General features: G+C 42.9%; 1 protein-coding gene across 1 annotated transcript in view; it reads left to right on the forward strand.

The window, feature by feature from the left end:
• Window positions 1–14127, forward strand: part of LOC128740802 (putative neural-cadherin 2) — an 81513-nt gene extending 67386 nt beyond the window's left edge. The window contains exons 4-12 of the mRNA XM_053836368.1: window positions 4913–5050; window positions 5119–8735; window positions 9323–9493; window positions 9560–9801; window positions 9860–10069; window positions 10287–10460; window positions 10675–10759; window positions 13857–13977; window positions 14062–14127. Coding sequence (XP_053692343.1) covers window positions 4913–5050; window positions 5119–8735; window positions 9323–9493; window positions 9560–9801; window positions 9860–10069; window positions 10287–10460; window positions 10675–10759; window positions 13857–13977; window positions 14062–14127 — 4824 coding nt within the window. The remainder of the gene's footprint in view (window positions 1–4912; window positions 5051–5118; window positions 8736–9322; window positions 9494–9559; window positions 9802–9859; window positions 10070–10286; window positions 10461–10674; window positions 10760–13856; window positions 13978–14061) is intronic.
• The last annotated feature ends 2683 nt before the right edge of the window (window positions 14128–16810 follow it).

Consider the following 16810-nt stretch of genomic DNA (forward strand, 5'->3'; position numbering starts at 1 on the left):
ACACACACACACACACACACACACACACACACACACACACACACACACACACACACACACACACACACACACACACACACACACACACACACACACACACACACACACACACACACACACACACAACCATACACACACAGAAAATGCTCAGTTTTCGAAACTAGGTCAAATGGTATATGACATTCGGCCCGCATGACGTCCTTTCCATTTCCGGTTTTCCGAGTGATTTCTATACCTTTATACTATATATTTATATAGTCGAAATGCAAAACGTATTAGTTTCTTTTCCGTTGTAGGGATTTTCAAAACTCAAACTGATGTCTAATTTGAGCTGAGCTGATTTGAGCTTAATTTGAGATGTTTAATTTGAGCAGGCCGAAGACCATGACATTCGGCCATTCGTGATTCGGTCATGTTGCCTTCGGCTATTTGGGATTCAGCCATTCGCATTTCGGTCATTTGTAATTCCATTAGTTCTACTATGTCATTTGTTATTTCGTCCAATTGAGTTTCGGTCATTTGCGTCATTCGGCCACTCGTAGGTAATCCTATTGACCCTATATGCAATGCTTTTCTAAACTGCGTCGATTGAATCTTTTTTAAGATAACGGCAGATTGCTTAACTTCCATTATGCCTTTCGCACATTGTACCTATCGTTTAGTATGCCTATCATTCATTATGCCTAATGTATTTCTACCTAACGTCCATTATACTTCCACCATAACTATAACCATAACTCTGAAACACCTGGACGGGTCTTCATCCCACTTGGCACACATATTCTTTGACATAAAAGAATCAGCGCAGGGGGGTTGACAAATAGGGGATCCGTCTCTTATAAGGCGAAAGAAAAGTTCAAACGGGTTAAAGGGAGCAGTTGTAACGGGTGACAACTAAAATTTTGGAATTCATTTCTCAAGCAGTCAAAAATAAACCAAAGGCTTTAACTGTGCTTAACTTAGAAATACGTCTCTCGGAAATGACACCGTATATTGCCATCACTTTCTGTTCAAAATTATGTTTAAACTTATATGTTAAGTTCGAAGATGAAGTAGACCTATCCATGGAATAGTAACGATAATTTCCGGGAACGTGCGTTTTCGAAAGAGGGAAGTACAGTCATCCCAGTATTATGGGCCAGTTAAGCATGATGATGCTACAAAATTATTGGTAGAAACGCAGATTTAAATAATTTACAGTTTATTTATAATCTAATTGGTTATAAATATATCATAATTTGATGTTCAGTAGGCAATCTTGTTCCAAATTCACACACTTTTTTGCAGAACAACAAAATGTAAGCATATTCCATTCCCAGTATTATGAGCCACTTTTAAACCTGGTCAGAATTATGGGTCAATGTTCCCAGTATTATGGGTCAGTAAAACAAAATTGGTTTTATTTCGAGAAAACCGCGCGCGTGTGTGTGTGTGTGCGTGCTGTGCGTGTGTGTGTTTTTGTTTACCGTGAGGAAAAGCTCAATGCCTGGCACACTGATGATGCACTGCATCACGTGGCACGGTGTGGGACTCTAACCTACTAAAACCTCACTGCTGGCCCCAAATCCTCCCGGGACCACCGCTAGGTATTACTTCGGGAGGAGGGCGTGCCTATGCACTACTCCGCTACCTGTCGAGACGTGCACCGATGCTGAGATGGCGACCAACTTAACGTCCATCTCTTCACGCCCACCCTGGCAGGATTTCTTTGGGAAAGTGTAGCCAGCATTGCGACCGCATTCACAGGAACTTTACCCGTCGAGACGTGAGCCAAATCAGGAGTGCCTTCCAACAGCACGCACATGGCCTCCGTAGCGGGATTTCTCCACCTGGCGAGACGTGACCTGATAAGGAAGTGCCCTCCAACATAACGCGCACCCCGCACAGTCACCATCGCAGGATTTCTTCCGTTTCCATACTGAATATTGTTCATCTAGGTACAGGGACTATTTTAGGAAAGATCCCATCCCCCAAACATATGAGTCCGTCTAGGGTTTTACCGCGCCCAGATTCGCGGTGCTTTTGATCTGTGTGTCATATGTGGCCTAGATACGTCCATTCAATGGGCCACCTTGTCCTCTATACGCTCATCACCCCTCTTTTGAAACTAGGCATTACCGACTTGCTGATCTGCCCTCCATTTTCGCTGCAGCTCAACCAGAATTCTCGAAATCGATCTATTGACAACGCACGTTCCAAGTGCCCTCATCTAGACACATTTTCTCAACAATGTTGTCTACGTTTAGAGCGACATATCCTCGCGCACCGCTTCAAATCTGGGGCATACAAAGACCACATGCTCGAGTGTGTCTTCAACCACCCAACTGTCAAAAACAGCGAATACTGTTGATCTATATGCTTGACCCATAATACTGGGAAAGTTAATTTTGCTCCCAGTATTATGGGCCATTGTTTAATTTCGTCTATTAAAGCGGAAAATGCATTTTTCTAGGTGGTTTCACCGTAATTCAATGAATACACACCTATTCCCTCGATTACCACCCATTTTACGCTCGGACATACAAATTTACGCCGCTATTCAGCTTATAATCCACAACCGACTTTTTATTACAACCACAAAAATAACATTAAATCGACAGTCGATTGGAGCCAAGTGACAACTATCGGAAAATTAAGAAAATTAACGCATTGGAACTAAATGTATTGCTGTCAAGCATGCAGTAGAATGTTGCTTCTATCTATTGCACTCATATTCGATAGTTAAATATTAATTTGTTACGTATAAAACTAACGTAAAGTGTACACTGGCCCATAATACTGGGTGGCCCATAATACTGGGGTGACTGTAACTTTCGCCGTCCAAAACAAAACATTTTTCGGAATAATTTGTAATCAACCATCGGCATTAGGATTTCAGCGTCGAAATCTGTCCCTTAGTATAATCCGGAGCTCTTGTCTCCTTTCCTGACTTTATTCCGACTTTTTTCAATGTTTTGCAGAAGTACTGATGGGAACAGTTGAACTTTTTTGCGGCACCCGTTGGCTCACGGAATCCTTGTCGATGAAAGCACGAAAAAGAGAACGAAGTCTGCGTCCAATGAGTAGTAGACTGAAGTCTTGCATAGCGGCATGGTAGAATACGAAACCTGAAATTAAATAAAATAATACTTTTTCCAAATTAAATTCTACTTTTTTTCGCCAATGAGCGTAACTGCAAGTACTCCTATTTTTTATGTACCCTACGAACTAGAAAACGAACGAGAACAAGGGGCTAAAATCTTCGCCACAGCTGTCTTATTTCTGGATAGAAATTATTGATCTGTAACTGCCAAAATTTACCGGTAGAGCATGTTGTCTTCAGCTAGAGCTCGACGGCATGGGAAGGTTATCTTATCTCTGTGACTGTGACTGTGATGTTATACTCCAAGTCTTCAGCTGCACGAAAAGAAGTCCTCAACACTGGACATCACGAAAGGAAGTCCTCAACACAGGACTTGAATTATTTAAGATTTCGCCTATGAATATTACGAAAATATATGAAGTACTCATCTTTCGTACTGTACCTTCGTAACGTAAACTATTTTGTTATTCTTGAATCTTTTCAAATCAGTTTTCATTGTTATTCATAGCGTAATTCCTTTTTTCGTAAATAAATAAATACCCATATTTGAGAACTTATTATTGAGTTTACCCTCTCGCTTTGGAGTCGAAGATGCTAAAAATCTACGCAAGCCATCGATGATATACTTTTGCATAACGATCCTTAAAAAAAGTCTGTGTTACCAGCGAAGCTATATTTATATCACCATTTTCTTTGAAACCATTTCTACAAAATTTCCAAAACAAAAATAATCTACAAAGTACTTGATTATCGTTGTCAAGTCAAGTCATCAAGTAATCTATTTTAAGCTTCTCTATACATAACATAACATAACTGAAGAAAACTTTCTGACGAAATCTGTTAAACAGTAAACTGAAATAGCACTTCATCAAATTGTTTAATAATATTTCCAGCAACAGAAAATTTGTTACGATTTTGGTTTGACTACATACGCCCACATACATACATACGACTCCCAAAGAAGTTACAAACAATAAGTCGAGACCATACTATGCATTTACACTCAAGTGAACCCAATATAGCAATCCTGAATACACAAAACACAGTTTACTTTGGCATTGTTATACACAACTGTTCGATAGCAATTGCAATTATGTGCAATTAAGTTACATAATCCTAATCACTAAATAAATAGCACGCAATCCATCACGAAATACTTCTCCGGAGCCCCCGACAACTGATGCGATGAAACGTTGGTTTCAAATAATTGAACCAATGAGGTTACACCAAGTTAATATTGCCCTTTCTCCCATTCCGCGGTCAGCATCGAATCGGTTTAACCGAACCGTGTCGGTCCACTGCTGCATGTTGATGCTGCTGCTGCTGATCCCAGCATGTTATTGAAATTCAGGATGGGACATAAAATCTCAAACCTCGTTAGTGTCAAGTCGTTCACCACTACCTACAGTCGGCGGGCCTTCTTCCCGGAACCATTCGGTGACAAGCGGTCTACGGTCGTAAGTCTTTGCAAAGACGACAGTTCCGATTGCTTACTTGCTTGCTAACCTTCCTCTTTCCATTTCCTTGTTCTCTCCAATCGATCACAAGAGCACCCTAGAGAGACACTCCACTCAGCATTATCGTCATTATCTCAAATCATCCAACCTTGCAAAGTCCCCGGTTGAAGGTATGCTTACGTCAGTTGTTGAGCACGCGGTGGTAACCATCATCAACCTTAGTTGACGTGATGAAAACTAGTTTACAACATTCCAGGATGGGACACATATGTGCGCCAGTAGAACAAGTTCGGTGTTCGGTGTGAATGATGTGCTTTCTAATTATGCTAACTGCATAAATTGAAAAACGTTTTCACTTGTTTCATCCCTGCAGGTTACGGCATCGGATGCCGACGTGGAGCGGCCCAACAATATAATTTATTTCCTCACCGGTCCCGGAATCGATATAGAAAATCCATCGGAAAGTAACTTTGACATCAATAAGGCTACGGGGGAAATATTTGTTTTAAAGGTAGGTGTAGGTGGAAGCTTTCATTATGTTGTGTGAAATTTTACAGCAAAGTTTGATATCTATCGTAGCCACTCAATCGTGATCCACCGCATGGGCGAGCTGCGTGGAAGTTCACAGTGTTCGCCCAAGATGAGGGCGGTGAAGGTCTGGTTGGTTTTACCGAGGTACAGATCAACCTAAAGGACGTCAACGATAATGCCCCCACGTTCCCGCTGGGGATCTACTATGGAAATGTGACCGAAAACGGCACCGTTGGGATGTATGTTATGACAATAAAAGCGGAAGATTACGATGACATCAACGAGGGAACGAACGCCAAGGTGGTGTATTCGATCGAAAAGAATGCCATCGAAGAGGATACCGGACTGCCAATTTTTGATATCAATCCGGATACTGGAGTAATAAAGACGGCAGTCTGCTGTTTGGATCGTGAGAAAACTCCCGATTACTCGCTGCAAATTGTGGCCACCGACGGAGGAGGTCTCAAAGGTACGGGAACTGCCTCGATAAAGGTAAAAGACCTCAACGATATGCCACCTCACTTTACCAAAGACGAATGGTTCGTCGAAGTGGAGGAAACCGATGGCAACATATTGCCAGAGACTCCCATATTGACCGTGACGGTCAACGATGACGACGAACTGAACAACTTCCAATACAAAATAATCGAGAGCAGCGGCTACGGGGCGGACAAATTCGCCATGATAAAAAACAACGACGGAACGGGAAGTCTAAAAGTGATTCAACCATTGGACTTCGAAGATCCCATGCAGGTCAATGGGTTCCGGTTCCGTATTCAAGTTCTGGACAACGAAGGTATCAACGATACCGACAAGTACCACGTCGATCACTCGTGGGTTATAGTGAAGCTGAAAGACATCAACGACAATACTCCTCGCTTCAGGAGACCGCACATGGAAGCCAGCACATCGGAAAACGACGAAATCGGTAAGTCGCTGGTTAGTTTCAAAGCCATCGACATCGACAATGCAGGCAAAAGCAAGATCACGTACATGATCAATCGAGCCACCGACCGGAAGCGACAGTTCGCCATCAACGACGAGGGTACAGTGACAATTCAGCGCGAGCTAGATCGCGAAGCAATTGCCAAATACAATCTGGAAATACTAGCCGTCGATGACGGAGTTCCACCACGCACGGCCACTGCGACACTCACCATCGAGGTGAAAGACGTCAACGACAACGCACCAATATTTGCGGAAGAATATCGACCGATTCTGCTGGAGAATGCACCACCGTCGAAAATCATCGAAATCACTGCCATCGATCAGGACGATCCAAAAATGAGCAACGGACCACCGTTTCAGTTTCGCATGGACCCGGAAGCGAACGACCTAATACGTACCTCGTTCAAGGTGGAACAGAACAACAAAGGCAACGGTGGAGCGATCATATCATCGCTAGGATCGTTCGATCGTGAATATCGGAAACAGTATGAAATTCCCATAGTTATTAAGGACTCCGGAAACCCACCTCAAACAGGAACCAGCACGTTAACAGTAACCATCGGGGACGTAAACGATAACATTATGCAACCGGGCTCGAAGGAGGTCGTAGTGTATAACTATCAGGGCCAAGCACCGGACACTGCCATCGGAAGGGTCTTTGTGAACGACCTAGATGATTGGGATACCTCGGATAAGCTGTTCTACTGGGATGAAGTCGAGAACCCCCGATTCAAACTGGACGATACCTCCGGTATGGTAACGATGCGACGCGGGGCTCGTGAAGGTCGCTACAAGCTGCGGTTCAAAATTTACGATCGCAAACATGCCCAGGAATCGTACGCAAACATGTCGGTGGTGGTGAAGCACATTTCGTACGAGGCGATCGTTAGTTCTGGGTCGGTGCGGTTGCTAGGTATTACCGATGAGGATTTTATTAGGATTTGGAACTATCGAGCGCAGAATATTTTTCGAAGCAAACTGGAACGATTTCGGGATAAACTGGCGGAATTGTTGAACATCGATAAGAAAAATGTGGATATTTTTAGCGTCCAGATGAAACAAAAGAGTCCACCGATGGTGGATGTTCGGTTTGCCGCTCGGAATGCGTTCTATTTTAAGGCGGTTCAGCTGAATGGGGTGGTGTTGCTGCACAAGGAAGAGATTGAACAGGCGGTAGGGATTAACATTACCATGGTCAACATAGATGAATGTCTGGCGGAGAATGCGGATTGCAATGGATCGTGTACCAGTATAATCGAGGTACAAGCTAATCCTAGCTTAGTGAATGCCAATAAAACGGCGCTGGTGGGCGTTCAAATCAAGTCTACGGCAGAGTGTATGTGTAGTGCAAGGGAATACAAACAACAGCAGACGTGTAAGTCACATCCATGTTTGAACGGTGGACGCTGTACGGATAGTAAGTCCGGAGTTCGATGCTCTTGTCCACCGGACTACAGTGGACCGCGGTGCCAGCAGACAGTTCGTAGTTTTCGAGGAAACGGTTGGGCGTGGTATCCTTCGTTGGATATGTGCGACAAGTCGCACATTAGTGTAGAAATCATTACGACTAAAGCGGATGGTTTAATTTTCTATAACGGTCCGATCGTTGCGCCAAACGATGAAGATGAACTGCAGCAGTCGGATTTCATTGCACTGGAATTGGAGCAAGGGTATCCAAGATTTCTAATTGATTACGGTTCTGGTACGCTGGAGCTTAGAATACAAACGAAACAACCTCTGAACGATGGTGATTGGCATCGTGTAGATTTGTTCTGGGACTCCGAGCGGGTAAAAATGGTCGTTGACTTCTGCAGAACGGCAGTGATATCCGAGGCGGATGATGGAAATCTGGTGGAATTTGTTGATCACACCTGTCAGGCAATAGGCCGTGTACCACAGTTCAACGAGTTCCTAAACCTGAACACACCCCTGCAAATCGGAGGAGTATTCCGTGAGAAATTCGACTACACTTACAATCGCTGGCAGCACATGCCATTGGCGGTGGGATTCGAAGGCTGTATTCGGAACTTCAAACACAACGGGATTCTTTACGATCTGTCACGTCCCGGTCTTTCCAAGAGCACCATGCCAGGCTGTTTGTACACGCAGGAAGTGTGCAATCTCAATCCACAGGTTGCGAAGTGCTTGGATCATGGCAAGTGTATCGGCAACTACGACGAAGCCAAGTGCGAATGCAATCCAGGCTGGTCCGGCACGTACTGTAACCTGCCAACAACACCAACCACATTCAAGACACAAAGCTACATCAAATATGCGCTAAGTTTTGAACCCGACAAGTTTACGACGCAAATTCAGCTACGCTTCCGGACACGGGAGACGTTCGGTGAACTGTTCCGGATTAGCGATCAGCACATGCGAGAGTACGGTATTATCGAGCTGAAGGAAGCCAAGCTACTCTTCCGGTATAGTTTAAACTCTGGCCAGGTGGAAGAGCACGAGGTGTCGCTCAGTGCCGTCGAGGTGGACGACGGTCTGTGGCATGTGGTAAATATTCAACGCTACGGTTCGGCCGCCATCCTGGAGCTGGACGGCGGCGAGGGTGCTAATTTCAACCAAAGTTTCTCCTTCGACGGGCACCAGTGGCTGTCGGTGGACAAGCAGGAGGGAGTCTACGCGGGCGGTAAGCCGGAATTCACCGGCGTTAAGACGTTCGACGTTCAGGCTGATTATCAGAAAAGTTGCATCGACGATATCAGGTAAGCGGGCGCTGCACTGTGGTTCAAAGACGCGGAAAGTGTAACTTTTTTTCTAACGACTTTCATTTTAATAATTTATTGTCTTTAGAACATTTGTTTGAATAAATACCCCACATAAACTGAATGTATTAAAAGTCGGTCATATCATGCTACGAGAAAAATTTAAAAAAAAACTTTTTTTTGCTAGAAGATAGAGACATGTTTTAGAAATTTGCTTCCTTCTACAAAAATATTTGCAAATACGAGATCTTTAAAACCATGTGTGACATTTTGCCGTATTTGTTCGCTAGGTGGCGTTTATGCAGGAAAAATCAACTTTTTTATCTTAAATTTATGAAGTCTACTCGTTGTGTTTACGCTAATTTTGTTTACGCTTGGAAAAGTTAAGCCTCTGTGCCAGAATTAGCTTTTGACACTTTCAGATTATGAGGAATATTCACACGATCAAAAGTTCCAAAGACACTATATTGCTAAAATAAGCAAAAGATGCTAGGGAAAAAACTTCACTTTTCGCCTTATTGGGCCACTGTGCGCTGGTGGGGGAACTCCTCTATTAATTTGGTAATAAATTTACTTTTCGTTCGAAGGTTGGATGGTAAAAGTTTGCCGTTGCCTCCGGCAACCAACGGCACTCAGTGGGGCCAGGCAACGACGGCCAAGAATATTGAGCGTTATTGTACGTCCAACAATCCATGCCAAAACGCGTACTGTCCTGAACCGTTCGAGTGTGTCGATCTGTGGAATAAGTACGAGTGTGCGTAAGTATTTACCGATCCGATCGATAATGTTTAATGGATAATAAAATGCGTCAATTTCCCCGACAGATGCGGAGATGGTATGATCATCTCGCCCGAAGGAAAAACCTGCATCGATCAGAACGAATGTCTCGACTATCCATGCCTGAACGGCGGAACATGCATTAACCAGGAGCCCCGCTTCAAGTACAAATGCATCTGCCCGGACTCGTACTGGGGCGAGAGTTGTGAGCTCCTGAAGGAGCGTCAAGCGTTGAAATTTAGCACAAGTGCCTTGGCTGCCGTTATCACCTGTCTGTTGCTGATAATTAGTAAGTTGTTCACTTAAAGGATCAGCTTTAAATGACGATTCTAACATCCGATTGCCAGTTCTGTTGTTTTTATATTTTTCCTGTTCTCGCCGTCGGTCGGCGAACTTCAATAAGAAACCAGCTACGAAGGACGACATCCGAGAAAACATCATCAACTACTGTGATGAGGGTGGAGGTGAAAACGACATGACCGCATTCGACATGAAGACCCTCAAAATTCCCATAGGACCGCTGCCGGAATTGGTGCAACACAAAGCTCCACCCGTACGTAAGTATCCCCCACCGACACACTAGTATCTGTCATCATCCAAGAGTACAAGATTCACTTGTCTTTTGTGTTTTGTCCTCCCACCTGCCCCCTCGTCACGTTCTCATCCACATTACCTACCCTTCGTATCACGCCCCCGAATTTACAATATCATTTGCAAAATCCACTCCAAACTATTCTTTGCTTCTTAAAAGCGGATTCCTATGCCATCATCCAGGTCCCGATATTGCCGTCGTGTCCGACCAGGTCATCGCCAAGGTCGACGTCTTCCTGGACGATCGGAAACGACGGGCGGATGTCGATCCCGCCTCCGGACCATTTGACGACCTCCGGAACTATGCCTACGAAGGTTGTGGGAGTACGTCTGGCTCGCTAAGTTCCTTACAGTCAGGTAAATCAAAGAAATCACCACCCAAACGAATCACCTTCCACCAACCCGAGTCGATAATCACGATAATAACACCCTAAATAAACGTCCACATCCATCCCGACACTGACACACCATCCCAACTGTAAAATCAACCACCCTCCCAGTGTGTACCACGATTGATTGGTTACCCCGGTTTGTCTCTCCTTCAATCGCTCGCTCGCTGGTCCGAATGCAGGTACCGACGATGAACCCCATGAGTATGACTTTTTAACGGCATGGGGTCCACGATTCGATAAGCTAGTTAATCTCTATGAACCAAGAACACAAATCGAAGATGATGACGTTAGTTAAAAGTAGCTTTTGGTTCCGGGCCATTGGTGTTTTACCTACTTCGCATCGTAAGTGTAGTTAACTATTTTTTTAAAAATTCGAACAGTGTAGATATCAGAAAACTAAAAATTTAAAAAACCCAAAACAAATAAACGAAATAATATCGTAAGGGATTTGAAAGTTTTGACAAATTGGCCAATATTATGGAGACAAACTATTGTAAATCAAAACGTAAATCATAAGAGCTAGGTTGTAAGTAGCCGATAAGTAACAAAACAAAACAAAACAAAAAAAGTAAAACGATATACTGTTCTAGAACACGTTGTCTTTTTTGGTGCTCTGTTCCACGAAACAAGAAATGTTGGTTGTTCATTCCGGTAGTGTAAAGTTTAACATTAAGTTGTTGAAGTAATAGTTGAAATAGTTTGCAAAGGTTACGATTTGATTAAAGTTTTACTACCGTATCGCGATTAGGAACTTGCTGAGAAAGGAATGATTTTTATCCCAAAAAATATCACCACATGCATGGGGTTCGACTCCATTAAACCCCCCGATCCGATCCGGTAGCGTCGAGCAAACAACGAACGTCGATGGCACAGCAGTATTTTTATATTCTTTTCACTAGTCAGTCGAAAAAAAAACAACAAATTCACCCAACAAAAGCCATAAGCTCAGTTCAGTTTCATTTTTCAGATCACTGGCTGCCAGACACCGCATCGCAAATCGGTGATCTCCGATATGGTAAAATATTTGTCTCATTCAGAGGGGGGGCTGAAATCTAACCACTACCGATTCGTCTATTTGTTTTCCAATCAAGAGGAAAAATATTGCATGCGGAACTCGCTTTTTTTTGTACTCGGTTATTGTTTTGTCACGATAAATTTATTTTTTTACTATTCCAATTTCGTTGAATAAAAACGGGTTAAAGTCGCTTTGTTTGTCAAACTTTTAATCTAATCGTTCATTTTTGGATCCATTTGAAACGGCAAACTGTATATTTTCATACTGACATGACACTTAGTAGTATTTATTTGTTTGAATAAGTACAAATGAAACAATTGGACTTACAAAGCTAGTCATTTACTTGTACCCTAAATTTAGTTTTATCTTTTTGCGTTACCGTGATGGTAACCTTTTATTTAAATTTTACTGGTTTGAATCAGAAAGGTCATATCGCAACAATTGGTAAATTCAACCACGTTTTTTATTTGCGCTCTATTCTACAGATATCAAAATTGCATTTGAATACAGACTTTCTATCTATCGCTCGCTTGGCAGCAGGATAGAAAACTTTTTCAATCTATGTTTCCTTCTCTGGCATATATATAACTAACAAAATAGCAGCTGCATTGCTTGCATAGAAAATATGAATATGAAAAGAGCATGCACGACGCGCGAGGGGGAAAAAATCAAATGACAGAAAAGTTTCAACGCTGGAATCATCTACTCGTAGCGTTTCGGTCGTTAGATCAATCTATTTCGAACGGAACGTAATGTAAACATCAGCAATCGTCTTTCATCAATTTGTCATTTTACTGTCCAAATTGGATAACACGATAAAATCTGTTTCAACGCAAAAATCTAGTCACCATTGAAAAACCAATAAATTGGAATGTTAAGGAGAGCAGATTGGTGAATATTTTAGAAATTGATCTTAAAAATAGAGATGACTATCTCTTAGGGTTACAAAAGCGCTTGCAAGTTAAATCTTTTGGTCTAATAAATTACTTCGTCCTTCAGCAAATATTCTAAGTGATTCACAACCATTTAAAATAATATTCATTGTTTTACATTATATACATTAGTGTGGTATTCAAATTAGGCTCATATTTTCGAAAAGAAATTGCTGATCTTCGATGTATCGTTTAATCTTCACAATAAATCCTGGCTGGCAAATCGACAATCAAGATAATCGTTACGCGATGACGATCCTATGTCAGTTTTGTGTTGAGAATTACACCAAGAGCATTGTCAGAGTCACTGATAAATAACATTAACAAAACTGATCCCAAATTTCTGCCTTGCGGTACACCAGATTTATTTGTTAATGGTGACGATACATTTGAACACAGTTTTTCGGACAAACTGACTCGACTGATCAGAGCTACATTGGATCAAGTGATTGATGTGTTTCGTACGCATCTCTGGAACACGCTCGAGTACCTTCGAGACGAGGCGAGGGTTGAGACAAGGTGACGGTTTATCCTGCATGCTGTTCAATATCGCTCTTGAGGGGGTGATACGACGAGCGGGCATCGAAACGAGAGGCACGATTTTTACCAAGGGTAGCCAACTTCTAGGCCTTGCAGATGACTTCGATATCATAGCTAGGAACTTTGCGACGGCGGAGGCAATCTACGCCACACTGAAAGCGGAGTCTAGGAGTATTGGGCTAAAAATAAATGCGTCGAAGATCAAATAGATGAAAGGAAGACGCTCAAAGGAAACAAACGCGCGTTTCCCACGGACGGTAACCGTTGACGGCGACGAATTAGAAGCGGTAGAGGAGTTCGTGTATTTGGGATCGCTGGTGACCGCGGACAACAACACTAGTAAGGAGATCCAGCGGCGCATCCAAGCGGGAAATCGGGCCTACTTTGCCCTTCGTTCGCACGAAGCTAACAATGTACAAAACCCTTATTAGACCGGTAGTTCTCTATGGACTTAAAACCGTGACGCTGCTCTGGGAGGACATACGCGCCCTTGCCGTGTTCGAGCGGAAAGTGCTGCGGACGATATTTGGCGGAGTACAAACTGAAAGCGGAGAGTGGCTGGGCTGAGGCGTATGAATCACGAGCTACAGGCACTGCTTGGGGAGACGCCCATCGTACATCTAGCGAAAGTTATCAGGCTACGGTGGACCGGACACGTCATAAGGATGCCGGACGACAGTGCGACGAAAATAGTCCTCTTCAATAACCCCACCGGCACCAGGAACAGGGGAGGGTGCAACGTGCACGATGGCTCGACCAGGTCGAAAGCGATTTGCAACTTCTGAGACGACTAAGCAATTGGCGACGGGTGGCCTAAAACCGAGTTGAATAGAAGCGAGTGCTTGAAACAGCACGAGCCACTCCGGTTCTATGTTGAAGAAGAAGAAGAAGAAGAAGAAGAAGAAGACGATACAGTTGAACTAAATTTCAGCAGTAGTAGACTAGCGCTAGCGTATCCCTTGATAAAATCTTACGTCGTAAAATTTTATCAAGGGGTACGTGATGTTTGACGCCGTCGACGTTAACTTGCATTTGACGCTTTTTTTTCAATTAAACTTAATTAATTTTCAATTAATTAGATCTCGAGTCTATCGAATTCGACGGCGCATGGTGAAGTACGCGTCCTGTTGATTCAGGATTATTGATTATTTTCAATATAGTCAAAGCCTTCTTGTATTAATACCCAAAAAAACAAAGAAGCTGAATTAAAATGCTGATTTGGTTAAAGCTGATTTAACTCTGAATACAGGCGGTAGACGCTGAACAAATTTAAGCAAAGGCCTCTGTATTCTATAAATTTTTAAGCAGCCAACGAATGCGCTGTAAATCAGCGGCTTCACATAATAGTCTCACATAATAGTCACAATCAGATTAGGCGCATCTTCAACCTCTCCACAACCCGTCAATATTCTCAATAATTTTGCTTTTATACTAGCTGAATAAACGATTTGTCATCGTAATAAAAAAGCCCTCCCAAGAAACGTTTATGCGCTGATTAAACATTTTAGCAGCCATTATTATTCAGTTACAACTGAATATGCATCGAATAAAGTTTATGTAAACAATTCTACAATATTTATTCAGCCGAAATTGAAGAACTTATACAACCTATTTCGTTTGAGGTAGAAAAAAAACTTGTTAAGCAATTATATCGCCCTTTATATAGCCTCTGTGCGCCTTGTTTCCAGCTTTGCGCAAATTGGTTATTTAAAAACGCGCAAAAACCTCTATTAAACTACATTGCAGCTTCGAAAGCAGCTATTAGCAAGCCAGAAGCATGGTAAAATCACCAGCTTTAGATGTTTAGAAGCTAAAAAAAAGGTTTTCATTTCTAAAACTAAACCATAGTTCAGCCACAGGTTGAACAAAATTTAGCTATAAAAGCGATTGAACAGCCTGAAATTGTTACTTGGGCTTCTGCTTTCGAAGCTGTAATAGAGCTGACTAGAGGCTTTTGCGTGTTTTCAAATATAACCAATTTGCGCTATGCTGTCAATTCTATTTTTAGAACGAGAAATAGTTTTGCAATGCTTTTTCAGTCGCTTAATCAACGTCTCTTCTACCTTTATGCAACCAAAAAATGATCTATTTTTAAATTGAAAAAGTGGAACACTTCATATTTATTTTGCTTTGGCCCCGTAAGCTATCTTTTCATTTCGAATAACTTGAATTTCGAATAACTTGAATAATTAGCTTGCATATTTAAAAATGCATCTCGTCATCTTTCGGGAAATGACCCGCCATCTTCTGATCCATAAGCACTCACTGTATGATCCGCCCAACGCGTCTCTACAGACTTCTCTTGTAGAGAACGGATTTCATTGCACAATCGTTCGGCATCATGGCGACGTGGTTGGCCCACCGTAATCTCCCAACTATCGCCAAGTGTACGATGGTAATCTCTCCAAGTAGTGCCAGCAACTCGTGGCTTATACGTCTACACCACTCTCCGCTATGCGTTTGTACTACGCCAAAAATAGGCCGCAACACCTTTCGTTCAAATACGAAAAATGCACGTAAGCAAAGTTGCTGTCTCAAGTCCGTAGAAGACTACGACGGTCTAAATAACGTTTTCTACATCGTCAGCTTTGTGCGGTACTCCGGTCGCGGTCTTGCGGAGGGAAAAGTAGGCTTGATTTCCAGCTTGCTCGTCGGCGTTGACCAGAGATCCCAAACATACGAATTTACCAACCACTTTCAGTTCATCGCTGTCAAAAGTCACTCACTATCCGTGGGATGTAAACGTTGCTTTCTCTGGAGTCTCTTCCTACCAAATATTTGGTTTTCGACGCATTGATTTGTAGCCCTATCCTCCAAGCCTCCGTTTTTAGCCTGGCGTAGATTGCCTTCGCCGTTCCAAAGTTTCTAGTAATGATATCGAGGTCGTCTGAGAAGGCTAGGAGTTGACTGCTCTTACTGAAGATCATTCCTATCGTTTCAATGCCCGCTCGCCGGATCACACCTTCAATAGCGATATTGAATAACATACAGGACAGTCCATCTCCATGCCGCAACCCTTTGCGCGATTCGAAAGGACTCGAGAGTGTCTCCGCAACGCGCACGTAGTACATCACTCGCGCTACGCGTAGTTTTGATAAGCCGCGTCAGTTTGTCCGGAAAACCTTACTCGTGCATTATCTGCCATAGCTTTTTCGCGTTCAACTGTACCGTATGCTGCTCTGAAATCCATGAAAATATGATGCGTGGGCCTGCTGTAATCCCGACTGCCTTCTTTTATAAACCGTAAAATTATCCCCGCAAGAAAGGGGTTTTCTCCTTCCCATGCTTGAGCGAAGCGCAAGAATAGCTCAACATGCTTCCGTGACATCCGAAGGCGAAATCCATGGTAACTCCACGCCTGCCGCATGTATCGCCCACTCGTACACTCTCGGCGATAGATCGCGGAACTGCTTGACTCGCCTAGACCTGTAGTTGGCTCCGCAATATGAACATTCTGAAACTGGAACAAACAAAAAACATGACATAGGTGTCAACCCAGACGGAGTACCAACTTTTATAGTAATTCTGTTTGCCAATCCAGCTTTTTACGAGCCATAATGGCGGACGTGTTCGTAATATTTGAACAATATTTTGGACATTTCCAGGGTATATTCCTTTAGTTTTACCGTGAACGCGCGGAAACAAGCCGTGCGATGTATTAGTGAAATGTCAAAGATGCCGTTTAAATATTACGAACACGTCCGCCATTATGGCTCGTAAAAAGCAGGATAGATAACAAATGTGCGTGACAAATATTGTCTTGGAATTAGTCCAAGATGAAGTCTACCGGTTGAATATAGAGTTTTACAGTCTATATTATGTATATTT

Source organism: Sabethes cyaneus, chromosome 3 (assembly GCF_943734655.1).
Source record: "Sabethes cyaneus chromosome 3, idSabCyanKW18_F2, whole genome shotgun sequence".
Lineage (NCBI taxonomy): Eukaryota > Metazoa > Arthropoda > Insecta > Diptera > Culicidae > Sabethes > Sabethes cyaneus.